A 23236-nucleotide genomic window follows, 5' to 3' on the forward strand; every position below is an offset into this window, starting at 1 on the left:
AGAAACCAAGTACTCTTGCAATAGATACTTATACCTCCTATTGAGCATAAAATTTGGCGTACATTACATGCGTAACTTTTTAGTGGTATATGGTACCAACAAGCTGATATTCTGATGCGAAACCGAACAATAAGGAGTGGTACAGCAAAAAAGTGGCAGTGAATTATAGTATATTTTTTATTTTTTACTAATTATGCAGTAGTTTTTCAGTAATCTGCAGATAAAATACTACATACTAACAATAAAATCATATTGAGTAACATCAGAATGTTTGAGTTTTCTCATTTTTATTGCAATGTACTTCGTGACTTTTTGTACAACACAATTTGCCAATCTTTACTTGCCGTTTTCCACAATGCCACACTTGAATTTCAATTTTCACAACTAGTTATATGCTTTTAGGAATATCATCTTACGAGTAATTTATATCAATAAACTGGAGTTCATCTTCGGTAGTCAGGAAGTCTCTCCAATCTAACCTCTGACAGAGGTTTTTTTATGGGAGACTAATTTCTGTAAAAATCGAAAATACATATAATTCCATGTAACTACCTCAAAATGAAGTCAAATCAAAAAAGTGCAATTTCGAACATAAGACAATTTAATAAAGTATTAAGTAGCTTATCAAACTTAAAGATAAAACTATGTTTATGAGAAACACCACATAAATTCTCACAGAAGACGCTGTTCAAAAAGTCTTACGAGACATGTAATATAAAAGGTGAATGCTTCAATTCGCCCTCTTATTTTAAATACGATTGTATTTCATTGAATAGAATTGTATGTACAGATTACTACAAAAATGCGCTATTTAACAATTATCACTAAATGAAATGAAAAATCCACATAATATGCTGCTACTTTTTTTCTAAACCACTCCTTGATGTATTGGCAATACAAGTATATGGGACAAATTGTAAATAGCCTGAAATGAGTAAAATATCATTCGTACTTTGCATTTACAAAACATGGTGGCAACAAATAACACAGTAAAATAAAAACCGGTCAAGAGCATGTCGGGCCACGCTCAGTGTAGGGTTCCGTAGTTACTCTTACGTCACAATAAGCTAAACTGGAGCTTAAAGCATAGTAAATTGTTAACCAAGGGATGAAACGGTACCTTTCACCCGAGTTAAACAAATAGGCAAATTTGCATAATCAGTACCTAATTAAAGTAAGTCTTTTTACTATGAAAGGAAAACTTTTTGCGATAACTCAAAAACAGCTAAACTGATCATGTCCGCTATAGTTTTCATTTAATGTCTTTCTTAAGCTCTACTTCCACGATTTTTTTCATATTTTTTGGACCTATGGTTCAAAAGTTAGAGGGGGGGGGGGACACAATTTTTTTTTTCTTTCGGAGCGATTATCTCCGAATATATTCACTTTATCAAAAAATGTTTCTTAAAAACCCCTATTAGTTTTGAAAGACCTTTCCAACGATACCTCACACTCTAGGGTTGAAGCGAAAAAAAAATTTCACCCCCACTTTACGTGTAGGGGAGGTACCCTAAAAAAAAAAAAATTTTTAGATTTTATTGTACGACTTTGTCGGCTTTATTGATTTATATATCCATGCCAAATTTCAGCTTTCTAGCACTAACGACCACGGAGCAAAGCCTCGGACAGACAGACAGACAGACAGACAGACAGACAGACAGACAGACAGACAGACGGACATGGCGAAACTATAAGGGTTCCGTTTTATGCCATTTGGCTACGGAACCCTAAAAACGGGCGTTGTTGACCTTTCATATTACATTAACGTAGCTGTCCCGCTGGAATTGTCACTATCGACGAGATGAGAGTATCGTGGATTGGGGTTACTTTGATTCCTGGGTTTACTATGATAAGAACTTTACCTCAGATTCAATCTCGAATATTACGCTTTCTGAACGCATCCTTTGCATTTTTTTTACAGTGGCATGATTGAACGCCACTGCCAGTTTGTGATTTGTGTCTGAGGGATAAACAACGTCGATCGATGAGAAAAAAACTAAAATATGTAAGTTTTCGTTTTGTGTACTTTTACTAGCCTGTATAACTTCTAATGTAAAATTTAATGTTCTATATAGTAAATACATAGACTTGATGTAATTAATTGAATCAGGCATTTATCGGCCTATAACATCGATTCTTGTTGCAAATCATAATCATGGCGGCCATTTGTATTTTTTCGGTTTTTGTGGCATGGGGTGTCATTGATCGCCTATAAGGGTTTTCTTTGCTCACTGATCAATGACACCCCGCGAAATATAGTTTTTTTTTTTATTAATTAGATAATTAATGGTTTATTAACTGATTTTTGTTTTATTGTTTTAGAATAATGCCTCGAACATATAAAAAACGATTAGGTTTCCGAGCATATCGGGACTACTCTGAAAAAGTTTTTAAAACTATGACAGAAGTGGTCGAATGTAGGCTGTCGATACGCCAAGCATCCGAGCATCATGGTACTGTTGATTACATATTGTCGGTAAAGTTTTATTGTTCAATAATTAAACTTCTAAACATAAAGAACTAAATTATGAGACTGTTTTTCTTTGTCAAAGTGCACAAAAATCCTTATAAATCCTAAACCTGCGAATGGCTTTTTTTTAATGTTTTGAAGTTTTACTCTCTATAGAGGTTACTATTATCGTATTCCGTCGAAAAAAGGGGGCTATCAAAGTAACCTTAAGTTCAGTTTAAAGTTGACCGCCACTTTTTCATTTAATTTCAAGATACATTTAAAATAAAAAATAAATTATTAGTGAAATTGATAGAGGTGCAAAAACCGATACTGTAATTTTTTTTATATATATATTCGGGGAGATAAATGCAAATTAATTTTAAAATTGGTCAAGGTAACCCCAATCCACGGTACCTACAGCCATGGTCAAAAATATAAAACAATGTCTGTTACTTTCAATACTTACAAGGAAAGGTACCCAACTATCCGGTTCCGATTTGATTTATAGTTGCTAGTTAATGGCTTGTTTGATATGTTTGAGAACAGGAAAAAAGAATGTACACGTGTTTTGTTATATCTGCTTAAACTCGAGTTTTCCTAAAAAAACACCCGTCTTTATGTGTAACTTTAGCGATAAGATATTATAAAACTTCGAATGTCGATTTTTTTTGGACTAAATGAGTTTTAGCCGATTTGCTGCTTTCAAACATATACTCCAACCAGCTATTAACTAGCAAGTTGCTTGAGCATCACTTTCTATAGGAGTTAGAAGATTTAGTAATTTTTTAGTACTCTGGAGGAAAATTTCTCCCAATAGGTTGAGTTTGGGCAGCTAAAAAAAATACATGTCTGTTATTTTAGACTACTCTATAACATATATAAATATAAATCACATCGGAACCGGACGGTTGGGTACCTTTCCTTGTTAGTTTGTTTATATATAATAATTGATTACCACGAGCAGACATTTTTGGCCAAGACTGTGGTACAGTCAGCGTCAAATACTTCGTAGCAGTCAAAGTGGCCAAATAGTTCGGTACACCATACTAAATATATGGTGTACCGATCTATTTAGCTACTTTGACTGCTACGAAGTATTTGACGCTGACTGTACTTATGTACGAAAGAGACTAGTCAGGATTTTAACAATTCAATATTAACGTATACTCTAGTATTATCCTGCAGGTCTTATAAGTTAATAGCCTAATATCATATCCTCATCAAGTGCAAGTTCTGCAGGTTATATTTGACAGAATACACACCTACTGATGAGCTCAACCCTCGAAACACCAACAAAAGGCCAAAAGTCGTAACAAACCTACCTGTAAAACTAACGATGAGGGCAACCAAGCAGAGCTACTTGACCACTTTGTTACAAGGTTACTTTATTTGAATCGAATAATCAATCTGAAGTTTGTGTTATCTATACTATACAAGCTGATGGACCTATCGATAAGTCGTAACTGGTCGAGAGTGTGCTCCATGCTCCCCACTAGCGGTCATGCTGGAGTCAGACGTATGTTAAATAATATTCGACAACGTTAATTTTGGCCAGGATTAGACAATCAGGTGGCAAAGTTTGTCAAATGAAGTGACAAATGTCAGCGCCAAAAATACTTTGCAAATACAAAGGAACCGATGGTCATAACATAAGAACCACAGGTAACTTTGCGTTTGTTAAGTTAGTTTTAGATATATTGGGATCCTTAGTTAAAGATATAGTACAGTCATTATATCCAAAAAACCGACCCTACCCGTGAATAAACAGTTCTTGGATTTTTTTTTCGTAGGTCCCTCGGGGGGGTCACTGGGAGTGTAAATTCAAAAAGTAGACTAAATCAGGCTCCTGTGTATATTCGAAAAACGTTTTTTCTTGAATAACTCGGCCATTTTTGATTTTACAGTAAAACCGTGAGGACAAAAATTGTAGGAAATTTAATTCTCTACAAGTTTGTTCCCACAATTTTTCTTCTAGGATCGATATTTTGGAAATTAAACCTGAAAAACGCGACAAATTCAAAATATTATCATTATCTCCAATGTTCCACGTTTTACGGCATGAATGAAGAGAAACAAAGTTGTAGAGAATCAAATTCTGATCAATTTTGGTTCCCACCTTTTTTCCCCCAAAATTGATATTTTGGAAATTAAACCTGAAAAACCCGACAAATTCAAAATATTATTAAATCGTCGCGTTTTTCTGGTTTAACTCCCAAAATATCGATCCTAGAAGAAAAACTGTGAGGACCAACCTTGTAGAGAATCAAATTTCCTACAATTTTTGTCCCCACAGTTTTACTGTAAAATCAAAAATGGCCGAGTTATTCAAGAAAAACCGTTTTTTGAATATACACAGGAGCCTGATTCAGTCTACTTTTTAAATTTACACTCCCAGTGACCCCCCCCCCCCCCCCCCGAGGGACCTACGAAAAAAAACCAAGAACTGTTTATTCACGGGTAGGGTCGGTTTTTTGGATATAATGACTGTGCTAATAGTAATAATTATACTTATACAATAACGCTTCAATGTGACTTGACCAAATACGTCAAGGCGTAACCCCTAACATCTTACAATCGCCATCAGATATATCGTAACGGCCAAGGTCCGCAAAAATATATGAACACGCACTATGTACGAAAGATTAACCAGCATATAGCCTTGCCAGTGTTGGCCGAACTTTAATGCAATTAACCATTAAAAATTACCCATTAAAAAGGTTAATTAGAATTAACCATTAACAAGTAAAGGAAATTAATTGTTAATTGCAATTTGCATTAACATCAATATGTTTCGAAACAATTAACAATTAAAAATAATTAATGGTTAATGCTTCACAAACCATTAAAAATGAAATAAATTGTTAATGAAAACTAAAAATGTGATTGATAATTAACAATTGACAAGAATAAATATCGTAATTTTGTAAAAGGCGTCCAAGGGATTAAAGGTCTGATATATTACTCATCCTCCTTATGAACCCTGGCAGTACCTAGTGGAGCTCAGGTTTGGTGCAACATAGGCACACGCTGTTTTGGTCATCAGACTGCCTATGTTGCACTAAACCTGAGTTCCATTAGGTACTGCCAGGGTTCAGCATCAGCTCTATCTTGGGTAGTGCTCTCCCAAGTGCTCATCAAGACGAATCTGATGATGAAAACAGCGTGTGCCTATGTTGCGCCAAACCTGAGTTCCACCAGGTACTGCCAGGGTTCAGCATCAGCTCTGTCTTGGGTACTGCTCTCCCAAGTGCTCATCATGACGAATTGGATGACGAAAACAGCGTGTTCCTATGTTGCACCAAACCTGAGTTCCACTAGGTACTGCCAAGGTTCAGTATCAGTTCTCTTTCGGATTCTCCTCTCCCAACTGCATATCAAGACGAATCGGATGACGAAAATAGCGTGTGCCTATGTTACACCAAACCTGAGTTCCACCAGGTACTGCCAAGGTTCAGCATCAGTTCTCTTTCGGATACTCCTCTCCCAACTGCTTATCAAGACGAGTCGGTTGACGAAAATAGCGTGTGCCTATGTTACACCAAACCTGAGTTCCACCAGGTACTGCCAGGGTTCAGCATCAGCTCTATTTTGGGTACTGCTCTCCCAAGTGCTCATCAAGATGAGTCGGATGACCAAAACAGCATGTGCCTATGCTGCACCAAACCTGAGTTCCACTAGGTACTGCCAGGGATCAGCATCAGCTCTATCTTGCGTATTGCTCTCCCAAGTGCTCATCATGACGAGTCGGATGACGAAAACTGCGTGTGCCTATGTTGCTCCAAATCTAAGCTCTACTAGGTACTGCATTTTTTTTACCAGATTTACTTATAATTTACTGAAGCTTGTATTAATATGCTTTCAAATAATATTAAGTTTTATTATTAGTTTACGAAATTATTTTTTTCGATTAAACGTTAATGCAATTGAGAGTAATTCTAATTAATTTAATTCTAATTAATAGGTAATTGCATTGACAACCAATTGAATTAACATATCAAAAATTTAATTCTAGTTAACCTTAATTCAATTAATGCTTAATGCAATTGACTAATTGCGGAATTAATGGCTAATGCAATTGGTTAATGGTTAATTAAAATTAACAATTTCGGCCAACACTGGCCTTGACAATAGAGGCGTGTTCTCACAAATATTTGTGAGCACCGTGGCCGCTCCGATATATCTGATGGCGACTGTACCAGGGGGCTGTCACTACGCAGTTTAAGTATATTTGGCCGGCACGCCTCCCGGGCAGGCGTATAGCAGCGGGCTGCCGCTCGGCTCGTACGATCACGATAGTCGTGTCACGTGTCGCTCGCGCAAATTTGTAAATACACAATGGATTTGAAACCTAAATCTCGATCTAATCCGTATAAAAGATATTGTTCTGTTGACTGATGTCTGAATAAACGGAAGAACAAGGAAGCAGATATAACATTTTTTTAAATTCTGGACGATATTGAAACTTAAGTCATTTTGATGAATTTAACTTTAAACCATAACATAAATACTCATTAATCAAATTCGATAACATTTTGATTTGTTTTTTTTGCATAAAACTAAAGCGCTTTAGACCAAACTAAAATGAATTATGCATTCCTAAGCTTAGACTAGGTAAATACCTACTTCTAAGAATTTTTCAATAGCCTGGGGGGTAAGGTCTATTAAGCACCTACTCAATTATTCCTTATGAATAACTTATAGGTACATACATATATCAACAACAATGTATCACAAAATGTTAAACAAGAAGGTACCTATAATTACGTCGTCAAGTAGGTTGATGGTTGATATAGTCTAAGAGGTAGTGACCTTTTCGCGAATCGTACTTTCTTTTCAACAATTTCGACATTCACACAACAAAACATATTTTTCACCGCACCCGCTCGTACAGGCTGATTTTACCCTTTAAAAACAGTGAGTAAAGTTGCATTTTATGCTCTAGAGAGTAAACGTAATTAGATTTTGATTTGTTGTTCACGCGTTAATTAGCTTGTTGGATAGACTAATAATACTTAAACGATTATTTTGAATAATAATTATTACATATAATTAATATTTATTACATGTAATAAAAATTGTTGCAATGAAAACAAATTGTAGTTTCCTCGCATAGGTGTGGTTAAATAGTTATTTATTATACAAGGGGGCAAAGTTGTTGTTTAACTTCTTGTTATTATATTCAGACCCGAGGCAGCGAAAGATTTCAAAATTGATCCACGAGCGTAGCGAGTGGTTCAAATAGTGGAATTTTGAGCGTGTGAGGGCCTCCAAGCACGAGAGGTTGAACAAATTTTGCCACCGAGTGCCTTCTCAGGAAATAAATGAGTACGTTCAAAAATTAGGGATTGCATTTACACACAATTTTAAGCACTATTTACACGGAAATTCTCGAAGTGAAATATTTCAATTACTGCAAGAGATTCATTTACGTAGGTAATTGCCATCTTCGTGTTTCCCTGCGGACCATTTATTAAGATTATATATTTTCAACTCTGAGATTTAATTATCGAACTTTTAAATTTGGGATAAATCAATTAAATAATACTTAAAAGTAAAACAATTAAAAGATAATGTTGTAATAAACACATTTGATTTTTGTACCTATTTGTATTTTATTTCGTTACAAATACTCAGTTAAATGCCCATCGGTCCAATAAACTAACTTAACAATTAACATAATTAAGTTGCCAGCTCTTAGACTATGATTATGGCGCGTCGTCTTGGAAGCAAGCGTAAAGGCGGCGGCGCCCGATCGGTTCGCATTTCTTCTTTAGTTCCCGGATTCGTTACTTAGTAAAAGTTAAAATAGACATCCTTAATTTATTGAATATTGGTTGTCCAGAAACAATATTAGGAAATGACCGACATATATTTCCGTGAGATGAGAATCAGACATACTATCTCCGGATAAAAATTTTATGTTTACAGAAGCAACGTTTGTAATTCCTACATAATTATTTACCTTAAAAATAATTAGTAGGTACAGGTACAAAAACTTGTCAAGTGACAACCCTGTGCCGGCACTCACAGCTGGGTCATAAAACTGCGGCACGCAAAGAAGATTCACGGTTCGTGCGCGGTTATAAGTTTCAATTTTGCTTGCAGGCGGCGAGTAAGGGATAATTTTATACCTAAATCTGACTTTTTTGTGAAGGAGTGAACTTTCTGTACGGTAGTACTATTAGTTATTCTGTGACTGTACAAGGACACTGTCTCAGTAGGGACCGCTTTTGTCAATAATTTCATTCTAAGATACGGCACCATATTATGTACATAATAAGAAAGTTTAATTTTAGTAATAAAATAAAAAGAAATAGCAATTTCCTTTTTTTAGGGTTCCGTAGCCAAATGGCAAAAAACGGAACCCTTATAGATTCGTCATGTCCGTCTGTCTGTCCGATTCTGTCACAGCCACTTTTTTCCGAAACTATAAGAGCTATACTGTTCAAACTTAGTAAGTGGATGTATTCTATGAACCGCATTAAGATGTTCACACAAAAATAGAAAAAAAACAATAAATTTTGGGGGTTCCCCATACTTAGAACTGAAACTCAAAAAATCTTTTTTCGTCAAACCCATACGTGTGGGGTATCTATGGATAGGTCTTCAAAAATGATATTGAGGTTTCTAATATCATTTTTTTCTAAAATGAATAGTTTGCGCGAGAGACACTTCCAAAGTGGTAAAATGTGTGTCCCCCCCCCCCCCCGTAACTTCTAAAATAACAGAATGAAAAAACTAAAAAAAAATATATGATATACATTGTCATGCAAACTTCCACCGAAAATTGGTTTGAACGAGATCTAGTAAGTAGTTTTTTTTTAATACATCATAAAATTAAAAACAATTTTTTTTTCATCAAACCCATACGTGTGGGGAACATGATATTGAGGTTTCTAATGTGATTTTTTTCTAAACTGAATAGTTTGCGCGAGAGACGCTTCCAAAGTGGTAAAATGTGTGTCCCCCCCCCCCCCGTAACTTCTAAAATAACAGAATGAAAAATCTAAAAAAAATATATGATATACATTACCATGCAAACTTCCAACGAAAATTGGTTTGAACGAGATCTAGTGAGTAGTTTTTTTTTAAAACGTCATATAATTAAAAAATTTTTTTTTTCATCAAACCCATACGTGTGGGGTATCTATGGATAGGTCTTCAAAAATGATATTTAGGTTCCTAATATCATTTTTTCTAAACTGAATAGTTTGCGCGAGAGACACTTCCAAAGTGGTAAAATGTTGAACAAAATCTAGTAAGTAGATTTTTTTTTAATACGTCTTAAATGGTACGGAACCCTTCATGCGCGAGTCCGACTCGCACTTGGCCGCTTTTTTCTTTTTCGGTGGGGCGTGTGGTGGTATATAATTAGAACGGGTCTCTATTGGTTCCCATAAATTTTTAGTTCCGATTTTCTCAGTCCATAACGTTTTCTACCATAATTTTTATTAGTCATATTGTTAATAGTTATAAAATTAAACGACATAAATTGTAGATCCGATTTTTGCAGGTCATCATTATTGTTAGTCATAATATTTGTCGGTCATAATATTCAAAGCTCAGATTCTATATCATTACATAATGTAGAAGGTAATAAACTTGTTTATAATAATTGTCGTAAGGTCTATTTTCGCAAGGTATAATTATTTTCGCTCTGAGGGACACAAGGTAACTAATAGAGATGTGCCGACTACGGTTTTGGCCGACTAGCCGACTAGCCGACTAGTCGGCAGTCAGGTGGACGACTAGTCGGCCGACTAGTCGGCGTAGCCGACTATGGTCTTCGCCTAAGTTCGGGCGTAATCGGGAACGTTCGGGTCGCCTGATTCGCTGCCGCACGTGGTTGCGTTTTCATGTTTTGACTAGTTTTGTTTACCTTTCCGATTCACTTGTTGCTCCGGTGTGTTATTATTAGAAAAACATACAAAACGAATCGTAATTGTTGTTTAAAAGTTTAAATAAACAAGTAGTGATCTTTATAAACATTATGTCTAAAAGAAAATCACGCGTGTGGACATTTTTTGACGATGTTGAAGGTGATTCAAGTAAAGTAATCAATGCCAAGTACTTATTTCGTGAGGTGGACTGGTACCAATCGGCAAACACTTCGAGTATGGTGGTTTTTTATTTTATTTCCTTATTTTTTTGGAAGATCTAGGCAGCCGACTATTCGGCTCATTTTGCCGACTAGTCGCCGACTAGTCGCCGACTATAAATGTAGCCGGATAGTCGGCTTTCCCGACTAGTCGGCGACTAGTCGGCACATCTCTAGTAACTAACGAACCTACCTGGGGAAACATGATTTTTTGTTTGGCTTACTGACTTTACCTCCGTTTCCTATATTTCATGTAACTTATTAATCCATTTCGTGCCGCCAACGAGTCGACGGAGCCCCGCTTCGCGGGACTCCTATTTTCGCTCTGAGGGACACAAGGTAACTAACGAACCTACCTGGGGAAACACGATTTTTTGTTTGGCTTACTGACTTTACCTCCGTTTCCTATATTTCATGTAACTTATTAATACATTTTGTGCCGCCAACGAGTCGACGGAGCCCCGCTTCGCGGGACTCCTATTTTCGCTCTGAGGGACACAAGGTAACTAACGAACCTACCTGGGGAAACATGATTTTTTGTTTAGTAATTAAAACTATATGAATAATAACCATTAGTCCGTTAAAATGTATGCCTTAAAATATTTCTGAATAATAATGCATAGGCCTTAGAATGTTATACTAATCAATTTTATAACTTTTGCGATTATAGTATTTAATATTATAGAATGATAATGTTCGAACTATTAAACGTTATGCTTAGCAAAAATTATGACTATTGATCTTTATGTTCTTTAATTATATGGATATCAATTTCTGACTATCGAAATTCGGAACAATAAGAATATGGGAAAGAAAGGGATCCCAATTAGAACGTAAGCATTGCATATATAAACGTGTATCTTGCCTAATTCGATCAGAATAAATAAATATTTTTCATTAAAACTGTTGTTTGATTAGCACTGTCCGTACAAGTCTAAAAACAGTTAGCTAAAATTTACTTTGGCCTCATTAGGAACGCTTTGAATTCAAATTTTAGTCTTCACAAACTTACTATATAAGTATTAGATTTGTATGAATGGTTTATAATATAACATGGAGACAAATAAGGTTTAAATTATAATAACAACAAAATACGGTAGTGGCGCGGAGGGTCCTGGCGCGCAAGCGGCGGGCGGCGTTGTCCCTCACCTCTCATACCTGCTGTCTCGTCTTGCGCGCCGCGTGGATGAGCGCCGCGTCAGGGATGTGGCCGGGCGCCACGGCCAGCGCCGCACGCACTGTGTCGGCGCGGTACCGGTGGAACCCCCTGTTATCCTCCTCCGGTTCCTCCGCCTCCTCCTCGCTGCCCGACACATCGCCCGTGCCGTCGGCCGCCAGCGCTTCCCTCCCAGACAGTATTAGTCCTTCTAAACTAGCTTTCTTCTTTTTTGGTTTATTTTTTTCTTGATTATCTGCGCTGACTGGTGAATCCTTTTCCTACGTTACAAATAGAAAGTTACAATTAAAAATACAAATCAAATAAAAAAACCTCCCAGTTACTAAGACTCATTGAGATGTTTAAATCCTTATTGTAGCAACGATTAAGGATGGAGTCCCTGAGAAAACAGCGTAAACAATTGGTCGTAAAAAAAACATTACCTCATTGTTGCTGTGGTTGTCATATTTGTTATTATCACTATCATTAGCGCGTCGTTTCTCCCGGTCGCGACGCTTGGCCAGCCTCTTGCTTTGTGATGACTTCTTCACAATAAACACTTCACCATCTTCCTCTAAAAATACGTAAATTAAGAATATTTAAATTTGTATAAATTATTCTAGAAGTGTAGTATGACTACTGAGAAACCATGAAACTTGGCACGTATTTAGAAATAATAATATTGATTTATTTTAGGCTTCATAATATGTGTCATTCTCAATCAAAAGGTAACTTATTGTCGGTATTGAGTTATAGCTTATAGTTCAAAATAACCAGCATATAATTCAAAATATGCTCTTTTATATGCAAAAAGAATCAGGCCTCTAAGTGTGGTACTTATATTTCTATTATTTTTGAAGTGAAAACTTCTTTAGCGGCGCTGTGCACGTCAGATTGAAAATTCGTAAAACGGACACGTGACATCATGGTGACGTGCAAATTGAATGTCATCAAAGCCTGGTTACTTTTGAATCGAATCTCATTCAAGTGTGACATTTTATTTTCTTCATAATGAAAGTGCTGTCATAACGGTTAAAGAGGTTTAATCTTTGTAAATGTGTTGTATTGTATCTTTGTGTTGTTGGGTGTCCATGATTGTAGATTCTCAATATTTTCCTTACTAAAAAGTTAAATAACAGAAAAGAAGCGTGATTGTTTAACTTAATATGATGGTGAACGATTCATTAACATTTACCGACTGTGTAGGCTGTAGTTCTGCTCACGTCTCATCAAACCCATACCGTGTGGGATATCTATGGATAGGTCTTCAAAAATGATATTGAGGTTTCTAATATCATTTTTTCCTAAACTGAATAGTTTGCGCGAGAGACAGTTCCAAAGTCGTAAAATGTGACGTCCCCCCCCCCCCCCCGTAACTTCTAAAATAACAGAATGATAAACCTAAAAAAATATATGATGTACATTACCATGCAAACTTCCACCGAAAATTGGTTTGAACGAGATCTAGTAAGTAGTTTTTTTTTAATACATCATAAAATTAAAAACAATTTTTTTTTCATCAAACCCATACGTGTGGGGAACATGATATTGAGGTTTCTAATGTGATTTTTTTCTAAACTGAATAGTTTGCGTGAGAGACGCTTCCAAAGTGGTAAAATGTGTGTGTGTGTCCCCCCCCCCCCCCCCCCCCATGTAACTTCTAAAATATACAGTTTAAAGACAATCGATTTTAAATTTGGAAAGTTTAAAATACCAAGTTTAATAAACCTAAAAAAATATATGATGTACATTATCATGCAAACTTCCACCGAAAATAGGTTTAAACGAGAACTAGTATTTTTTTTAAATACGTCATAAAAAAATTAAAATTATCAGACCCATGTATGGTGTGTCTATGGATAGGTGTTCAAAAATGATATTGAGGTTTATGATATCATTTTTTTCTAAACTTAATAGTTTGCGCGAGAGACACTTCCAAAGTAGTAAAATGTGTCCCCCCCCCCCCCTGTAACTTCTAAAATAATAGAATGATAAAACTAAAAAAAATATATGATATACATTACCATGCAAACCTCCACCGAAAATTGGTTTGAACGAGATCTAGTAAGTAGTTTTTTTAATACGTCATAAATAGTACGGAACCCTTCATGGGCGAGTCCGATTCGCACTTGGCCGCTTTTACGTCAACGGCATGAAATCAGCATGAAATGTACGGGCCCTGCTTATGTACCAGAACGACTGTATTTAACAAAAAATGTCTTGAAAATCTAACTTGCTTAACAAACACAGCGAAGAGGACAAATCGCCACTATCGCCAGACCATCAAATGTCACTTTTTTAAATGTAAATACTTTATTTGTTAGAGAAAATACAAAAATGACTATAAAGCGATCCCAGCGCATAAGGTGGTAAAAATTTGAAATAACTGCGGATAGCGTCTTTAACATTTCGTACAATTATATGGCTCGAAATGAAACTTTGATTTACGATTACTCCTGAAATATTTGTTAAAATTGTATGGTGTAAGGGACCATTGTAATCTGTATGAAATGCTTAATATAACTAACGTATTTATTTTGATAATTGTTAATAATGTATTCATGTAAATAGCTTTGCAAATGCCACATATTACGTGATCTTTTTCTAGAAGTTAAGAATGGATATAGTAAGTTATCCTTAAAAGATAGACATTTCACATCGCGGACTTTTTTGTAGACCTATGAATGAGAAACAACTCCACCATACATTGTGTTGTTATAGCTCAAACGGATTAGGCAGCGTTTTCGATTAAAGCTCCTAGCCAGCATGATTTTTTCCGACAACATCGTTATATTTCAAACAATTTACACAAAACCTTAACAAATGATATACTTAAGCCTTCCTCAAGAATCACTCTATTGATAGATGAAAGTCATATGAAAATCCGTTCAGTAGTTTTTAGTTTTTGAGTAGTTTTATAAGATGTAGTGAATTGACGTTTTCCCCTAGAATTGCGGACACTAGGTTGCGTGACAATCGTACACGCTCCCAATATGTATGCCTTTAACATATGAAGATTTTCCTTGATTCCTCATAGATTCTACCATCAGATCTCGAGCTTGACAATAATGTGTCTTGAAAACCTAATTTGCCTAACAAACATTACGAAAACGACAAATCGCCAAGCGGGAATTATGCGACGGTGAAGAGTTCCATTCTTATCAGCATCATCAGTTCCACTTCATAAAATGTCACTTCTTTTTTTAATTTAAATGCTTGGTCTATTGATGAAAATACAAAAATCACTATATGTATGCCTTTCACATTTGAAGATTTCCCTCGATTCCTCATGGATCCTATCATCAGAACTGAGTTTTGACAAAAACCGGACCAATTTGTATATATACATATATATAAATGAAATCAAAAAAATAATTTTCAAATTCGGTTAAAAAATGACGGAGTTATGAAGTAACAAACATTAAAAAAAATACTAATTAAATATATGGAGTAACAAATATTAAAAAAAAACAACCGAATTGATAACCTCCTCCTTTTGAAATCTTGAAGTCGGTAAACAAACATACAACCAAATAGGGAGTATTACTGCAATGTTCTGCCGCCAGAGTGCAGCACTAGCAACTATCATAACCCATAGAGTAACTTATACATACTGGGGGCCTACCGCGAAAACCAAAATTTGCAAATTGCGGGGATCTTTCTCTTTTACTCTTAATAAGACGTAATTAGAGTGACACAGAAAAATGCCCGCAATTGACGAACTTCGATTTTCGCGGTTATACCCCTGCCTGTGCCTTGTCAGTATTTTGACAAGTTTTCATAGATACGAGTAGATAATAAAATGTGACATTGATGCATCAAGGCGGTTTGGTTACAGAGGGCCTACTGGGAAACGCGAAAATCGAAATTTAGTTATCTGCCTCTTTATCGCTCAAATATGGAAGAGTGATAGAGAGACTAGATAACGTAATTTCAATTTACTTGTTTCGCGGTAGACCCTCAGATTGTGATGGATTGTGGTAGTGGCCGTCCCCTAAGCAAAGTTTCGCGTAATATTCCCTATTGAGAACCTCCTCCTTTTGAAATCTTGAAGTCGGTTAATAATGTTACGTTGCAAATAATAATTGTGAAGTTCGGATTCAAACTGCACCAGCATTACTGCTGCGATATTTATTACTGCAAGAAACATCAAATTTAATATAAAGTTCACTACAAATTGTTTTTTTATGCAGTTACTGCAGTAATGCAATCGACTGCAGCAGTATTGCAGCGTAACATTACAGCAGACTGCATTACTGCTGCAATTGTCGATATTGATGTTTTAACTGGCAAATCGAGTTTTTGACATTTGCGGCAGCAATGCAGTTGGCAGTAATGTCGCGCTGCAAAACTGCAGCACTAATGCTCGTGCATAAGAAGTCTAACGACTAGGGTACTTGATTGTCGATCGTAAGGATAACCGACAATGAGTTACCCTAGTCATTAAACTTTAAGCATGTTATTTTCAAAGTTACCGCTGGAAATTGCAACTTTTGTACGATACACATGATTATTTTAAGTGTCTAGAGACTGTTTCGGAACAAAACAAAATTTCGTCAATTTCAACTTAATTTATAAAATCATTAATATCACGGAATCCATAAGTGACACCTACCTACCTTTTGATTGAGATTGACACATATTCTTCTTTTACTTTGAATTTTACAGGTATCCACTAAACAGGCTACCCTAACAATTCCGGAGTAGCCAATACATAATGTTAATAGGCGGGTCCATACAGAGCGAGCATAAGCACGAGGCAATTTCCTCGCGCACAAAACGGCCAGTGTAGACGTACCTCGGCCTGTTTGTGCACGAGGAAATTGCCTCGTGCGTATGCTCGCTCTGTGTGGACCCGCCTAATGTCTGTTACTACAATAACATTTTGATGGGTGTTTACTATGTGACATTGAAACAACTGGCCTTGTGGTACTGCAGTTATCTGAGAAAACATGTTGCTCACCGACCTTCAGGATTAGTTATTGAACTTATGTATACAACATTATATCTTTTGCTGATACATATGTAAACAGTTGCCATACATCCGGTATATATGGGACTATCACCGTATTTAAGTATTGCATCTCATATTTCTACTTGTCCCATTTTTGCCCCGTATATCAGATTCTGCTGCAGAATACTCAGATTACCTAAAAATAAATGCTCACAATCATCTGTATTTAAGCACCTTGTTTCCTCCCTATGTAAGTAAAAGCTATATTTGCACCTGAGTAACGCCATTACTACCCCATTGCAGTGTGTAATTTTGGCTTCATTGCGGCCATGTGTGGTTTATGTTATGTGTTTAATTGATAGCTGTTACTATTTTAGAAGTTTGACAAAGACACCGAAGGTTTTTTATAATCATTTTCGGTGTTATTGTGATTTGCGAGAATAACCCGTAGAAACCAAAAAAATGCAATATCTTTTCTCAGGTACATTATATGCAAATAAATAAACTATATTCTCATAAACATTACTACGATGTAGTGCAGCCCTCCATAAAGTGTTGGTGTCCAGGCTTCTCAGTAAGAGTACAAAACTAAGAATCTATAAAACCGTCATTCGGCCTATTCTCATGTACGGCTGTGAGGCCTGGACACTAACTCAAAAAGAGGAAAGTCAGCTCCTGATAACGGAAAGAAAAGTGCTCAGGAAGATCCTGGGACCTGTCCGAAGTGACGACGGCTCCTGGAGCCTGGAGGAGCCGGAAAAATGCCGAGATCGAAGAGTTGGTGGCTGAGCCCAATATCATCGGCGTAACTAAATCCCACAGACTTCTCTGGCTCGGTCACCTACTCAGAATGGGGGAGGATCGCGTAGTCAAGGAAGCGTACTTGGGGCGACCAACCGGCCGTCGACCGATCGGGCGCCCCAGGTACCGCTGGTGTGTTGTCGTGGAGGCGGACCTGCGTCGGCTGAATGCCAATTCATGGCAGGAAACCGCGCTGGATCGGGACAGGGGGCGTTCTCTCGTTTCGGAGGCCAAGATTCTTTTTGGATCGCTGAGTCAAAGCAGTTAGTTTAATTAGTTAGTTATATTCTCATAAAAGAAGTTTGTAGCCATGACTCTGCTAAAAAACTACATAAAAAACACGGTACATTAAGACACAATTCAGGTTTTTGTTAAAGAGGAAAAATATTTTTTTGTGGGGCAGTGCCTTAATGGTCGTTTTTATTTTTTAATGGACTGAATTAACCCATAATTACATAGTTGTATATTAAATGCCAGCTCATAAAAATGAAGGGGTAACGAGATATGATTTTTTTTTTGTTGAGTGTTGTCACTAACTTTTCTATGGAAATTTAATTATCATGTTCAGTCATATTCATTGATTCTGCTCATAAACAACATCTTTAAATTTGGTTTATTATATTACTTATATCATTAAATCACTCATAACTTTTTAAAACCAAAAGGTCAAAACAAAATCTACACAATTTTTTTGGTTTGTAATAGGCATCATTATGTTTGACTGTTAAAATATTGTGCTACGCAAAAGAACGTTGGGTCATATTTTCGATGAAGGACATTGCGTGGTAATAGGAAGGGGTCCGCCCTCGCCAAGCTGACGCTAAAACCCAATAGTGTCCGGAGAGACGGGGGTGAGGCGTCATGGAGCCGGAAAAGACCCATGGCACTGCTTTGCCTCAGACGAAATTGACCCATTCTCCTGGGGGATGTCATTTTGGGCGCCCACAAGCTTGTTTAGTGGAACACCAAATCCAAAATGATATCAGACAGAAAATGGGTTTGTTGGTTGACGTAGTTCGGCCCGACTCAGGAACGGAATGACGGTAATACGGGCAGTACTGCTTTATCAGAATCAAATCGAAAGACGTTTGCCAATATTTTAGGCCTCGAAGAATGGCTTGTTGATGACCTACATACTATTCTTGTGGCATTGTCATGCGGTTTGGGAATAGATTCTATGAATTTTCAGGTATTTTGTAACAATTTGGCTACCAAATACGTCAAAAAATATGTCTGGTACATGATCGTCACGGTTCATAAAATACTAATACATGGTGCGAAAATCATAGAATCTATTTCCTTACCCATTGGAATCCTCTCAGAACAAGCCGGTGAATCAAGGAACAAATTTTGGCGTTATGATCGAGAGCACCATATACGCAAATTAGACCATAAAACCACTATCCTTGACTTATTCCAGCTTTAGAGTCTTCTTTTGTCAAGACTATGTTCATCGGTGATAGACAAAAAAACGAAAACATTTTGCCATTCCAGAAAAAGTTCTGCAACTTTTAAAACCCACAATGGATAACATAATTATCCATGACGACCCGTCACCGCAAAAATATTCTAATGATACTTGTAGTGAATTTGAACGGGATACTGACGATAACGAACATAACAACATCGTATTGTCATCTGAAGAATTGTATTGTGATGATTAATGATGATTGATCACTAAGCTAAATTTCATCTAAATCTGTTCAGCCATTCTTGTGTGATCAAGCAACAAACATCCAAACACACAAGCTTTTACATTTATAATCTTAATAGGCTTTATTTTTCTGGCTAGTTTTGGACAACCCTATTTCCATAGAAATTTCTAAAATACTTAGAAACGCTATATCTCTCTACCCCTTCTATTGTCGTAAATAATAAACAACAATATTGTTCATATCTTATCTTATACCTTTAAACGAGCAATTCTTGTATATATATAAATATATATATTTCCGGGATCTCGGAAACGCCTCTAACGATTTTGCTGAAATTTGGTATATGGGGGTTTTTGGGGGTAAACTATCGATCTAGATTAGTCTTATGTTTGGGAAAACGCGTGTTTTCGAGTTTTCATGCGTTTTTCTTTCGACGCAGAATATGGTCGCTAATTTCGTGTTGCCGGCCACTGTCCGTCTGGTCCAGCGGGTTAAGACGCGGACTGCTAAACGAGTGTTACGGGTTCGAATCTCGCCCGGTGACTAACTTTTGTTTTTTTTTATATGTTCAATTTTATATATAATTTTTTAATTTTTATTGTTTTAGACAAGTTTAATTTAGGAAAACAATGTAGTTAAGATTATCACCTATACACCACCATATTACAATAAATAGTTATAACCGAGCAACGCTCGGTCGCCCAGGTACTTTATAATGAAGAATAAAATGCGACCGACACAAGGTTAAATTAAAAATCAATAAAAAGTGAAAATAAGAAAATCTTAAATCTTATACCTTTAAACGAGCAATTCTTGTATATATATATTTCTGTGATCTCAGAAACTGCTCTAACGATTTCGCTGAAATTTGGTATATGGGGGTTTTTGGGGGGTATACAATCGATCTAGATTAGTCTTATGTTTGGGAAAACGCGTGTTTTCGAGTTTTCATGCGTTTTTCTCTCGACGCAGAATATGGTCGCTAATTTCGTGTTGCCAGCCACTGTCCGTCTGGTCCAGCGGGTTAAGACGCGGACAGCTAGAAACGAGTGTAACGGGTTCGAATCTCGCCCGGTGACTAACTTTTTTTTTTTTATGTTCAAGTTTATACAAGTTTAATTTAGTAAAAAAATGTAGTTAAGATTATCTCCTATACACCACCATATTACAACAAATAGTTATAACTGAGCAAAGCTTGGTCGCCCAGGTACTAATTCTTATAATACTAGAGTTACATTTCCTATTTTTTTTTATACAAATAGATAGTGCAATGTTACGTTACATAAGATTCTAACAAAAATAGAAACAATTATATTTTAGGAGAAAAAAAAAAGTAATTTTTCCTTCAGGTCATTGACCTTTCACAAAAAAATAATTTCTACAAAAGTATACAGAAATTTACTATAGAATTTTTATCTATTGTTCGCCATATCAAGCTCTTTCGAATAAAAACATAAACTACATGTGGCCGCAGCCGGGCCAAAATTACACACTGTGCATTGTCCTGTATCAGTTCCAGATAATTAATAATGTCAACCTACTGATATGTAACAGTTAGGTGTAACATAACTACATATTTTGATGGAAACTGTATACTACTGTACTTATATGACAAATTTTATGGACCAAGCACTTTATTACAGTCAGCAGCAGAAGTAGTGTGGTAGTAAATTGATCTGATTACATGTAACTGTAACAAAATAGAGAAGTGTAATAGTAGATCGGTAAATTGGTCTAAGTCTTTTAGAAATCGATTTTGGCACAAGTCATCTCGGATATGTGTATATAATAATAATATTTGGTATCAGTGCATTCAGTATGATGCCCTGTAGGGCTAATATGGTTGCCTCTTTATCATTTGTCACCATGCCTGTCACGTTCTAACAAGTGTGTAAGTGCGAAAGTGATGGACATAGTGACAAGTGATAAAAATGGAACCATGCTGCCACTGCAGAACACAAATATATGTGATGATAAGTGCAAAAATGGTAGGGGTAATAAATAAGAAGTAATAAAGTTGACTGGTACTGGTACAAAGAAAACACTTTTTCTTTTAAACCAGAGGTTCTCAAGCTTTTCATGGCACCGACATGGGTTCCAACTTGTACAGTCAAGTGTAAAAATATGGGTGGACACATCTTACTCAAAAATATGTCTCATAGCTCTTATGTTGGCAAATTAAAAAATATGAGTCATATTTTTGAGTTATATGCACCCATATTTTTAAAGTCGGCTGTACCTTATAACGAAATTAGTTGTGGTAATACTACAAATGAGTTTCTATAGACTGATAAATAAGTCACTAGAATAAAAATAAAACTATTCTATAATTTCACTGATTAAGGTGGAAATTACAATACCTTCGTCGGCAAAACTTAGAAGTGGAGTGCTTTTGACAGGTTTGTTCTCCTTCTTAGCGTGACTTATGACCGGCGGTGGTGGCGGTTCAGGTTCACCGTCATCGTCATCATCAACGCAAAATACGCGCCGTTGAATCCTTTTCGGCTTTCGAAACAATGACATGTTTCGCAAGTTTCCTGCACTTTAGAGGTATGGAGACATCACTTTTATGGGAATCACATAAGCAGTGTCGAGTGTTGTTCTGCAAAATTGCGGTTGCTTTCGGCCACGCACATAAAACCCAGTACCAGTTCGTTGCTTTTCTAGTCCAATATGTCGTTTCCTTCTGCTAGTTTGTAAGGTTAGTATTCAGGTACTTAAGTGCATTTAAACATTGTAACACTAATCCTTAATCTCTCACCCTTGTTCTTGCGTAGTGTAACTAGCGTAGCGAAGCGTTTAGCGAGCGGGTCAAGTTTTTGACACCACGATCAACGCATGTTTGAGACCCTGTATAAAATGCTTCGTTTCTTTCGATGCGTTTCAACGCACGGTTGAACGTTGAACTGAACTGAGCCACCATTTTGGTGCGGTCGGTACCAAAAGTGCCAATTACATCCAAACTTTATCAGGCCTGATATATGACCTGATTTCGGGCCCGAGAAATAATATTTTTCCTTTTCACCAAATATCAGCACATCCTTTACAATATTTGAAATGTAAAAAAATAGTTCAGTTGCAAAAATACCAGACATCGAACATTTTTGGCAATTAAGAAGCGCCAATTACATCCACCCACCCCGATATCCGATTAACCGTTTTCCGTTTCACGGAATATCGTTAACAATATTTGAAATGTAAAAAATACCTTGTCTCCTATTGCCAAAAATGTTCAATGTTTGATATTTTTGCATATGAACCATTTATTTACATTTCAAATATTGTAAATGATCTGATGATATTATTTTATTATATAACAATTATTAACTACTTATATACAAATATTTTATATTATTTTTTTCGTACCTTTTGGCGTCGAGACCCTTGGCCCGTGGGGTCCGAATGCATCTACACTATTTAAGGAATTAGCCAAAAAAATAGAAGACGCTACCGGTGATCGTAGAGCTGGCAGCTTCCTCGCACAGAGAATAAGTATTGCGATACAACGAGGAAATGCTGCCAGCATCTACGGCACCATGCCGCAGGGGGATAGTTTTTAATTATTTATTTTAAGATTAGTTTTATTTATTTTTAGATTTAGATTTTAAGTTTTATATGTATTATGTTGTTATTCCCAGATAAAATAATGTCTGAATAACAAATCTTTATTAGATTCTTATATTAATTAACATTTTAATGTAGTCATGAATTCTAACTAAATTAGGGCAATGAAGTTAATATTTTATATAAATATTTCATTATGTATTTTTAAGGCATCTGTAAATCTGTGGCGAATTACTTTGGATATCCAGCAAGGCCTATCGACTTCCTGAAAGACATGACCAAAGAATATAATACTCACTAGGAGGACATGACGGACATGATGCTTCATAGTTGCGCATGTGTGGACCAAAGAGCATATAATGTGTGGACTGACGCCTGGGAAATAGATACCAGTTATCAATATAAAAATATTTTGCTACAGCAACATTGCTCCTATCTGACTTTGTCTATACAACTTTATATTGTATGTCTATGTTTGGGAAACAAATAAATTTAATTTTATCAAATATTTTGATACCATACTACCATGTCAAACTACCATATCTAAATTATTATT

The 23236-nt window shown here is 36.2% G+C and overlaps 1 protein-coding gene across 4 annotated transcripts in view; it reads right to left on the minus strand.

Annotated features, from left to right (window-relative positions):
• Positions 1 to 23030, minus strand: part of LOC133527642 (PAX3- and PAX7-binding protein 1) — a 60337-nt gene extending 37307 nt beyond the window's left edge. Inside the window, exons 1-3 of one of the 4 annotated variants that reach the window (XM_061864767.1) lie at positions 21472 to 22280; positions 12150 to 12278; positions 11709 to 11987 (exon numbers count right to left, since the gene is read on the minus strand). In XM_061864767.1, the coding sequence (XP_061720751.1) occupies positions 11709 to 11987; positions 12150 to 12278; positions 21472 to 21639 (576 nt within the window). In that variant the 5' untranslated portion in view covers positions 21640 to 22280. Of the gene's footprint in view, positions 1 to 11708; positions 11988 to 12149; positions 12281 to 16325; positions 16417 to 21471; positions 22281 to 22978 lie in introns of those variants that run through there. The other 3 variants (XM_061864752.1, XM_061864744.1, XM_061864758.1) reach the window with 3 other exon arrangements.
• Between the last annotated feature and the right edge of the window lie 206 nt (positions 23031 to 23236).

Source organism: Cydia pomonella, chromosome 1 (genome assembly GCF_033807575.1).
Source record: "Cydia pomonella isolate Wapato2018A chromosome 1, ilCydPomo1, whole genome shotgun sequence".
NCBI lineage: Eukaryota > Metazoa > Arthropoda > Insecta > Lepidoptera > Tortricidae > Cydia > Cydia pomonella.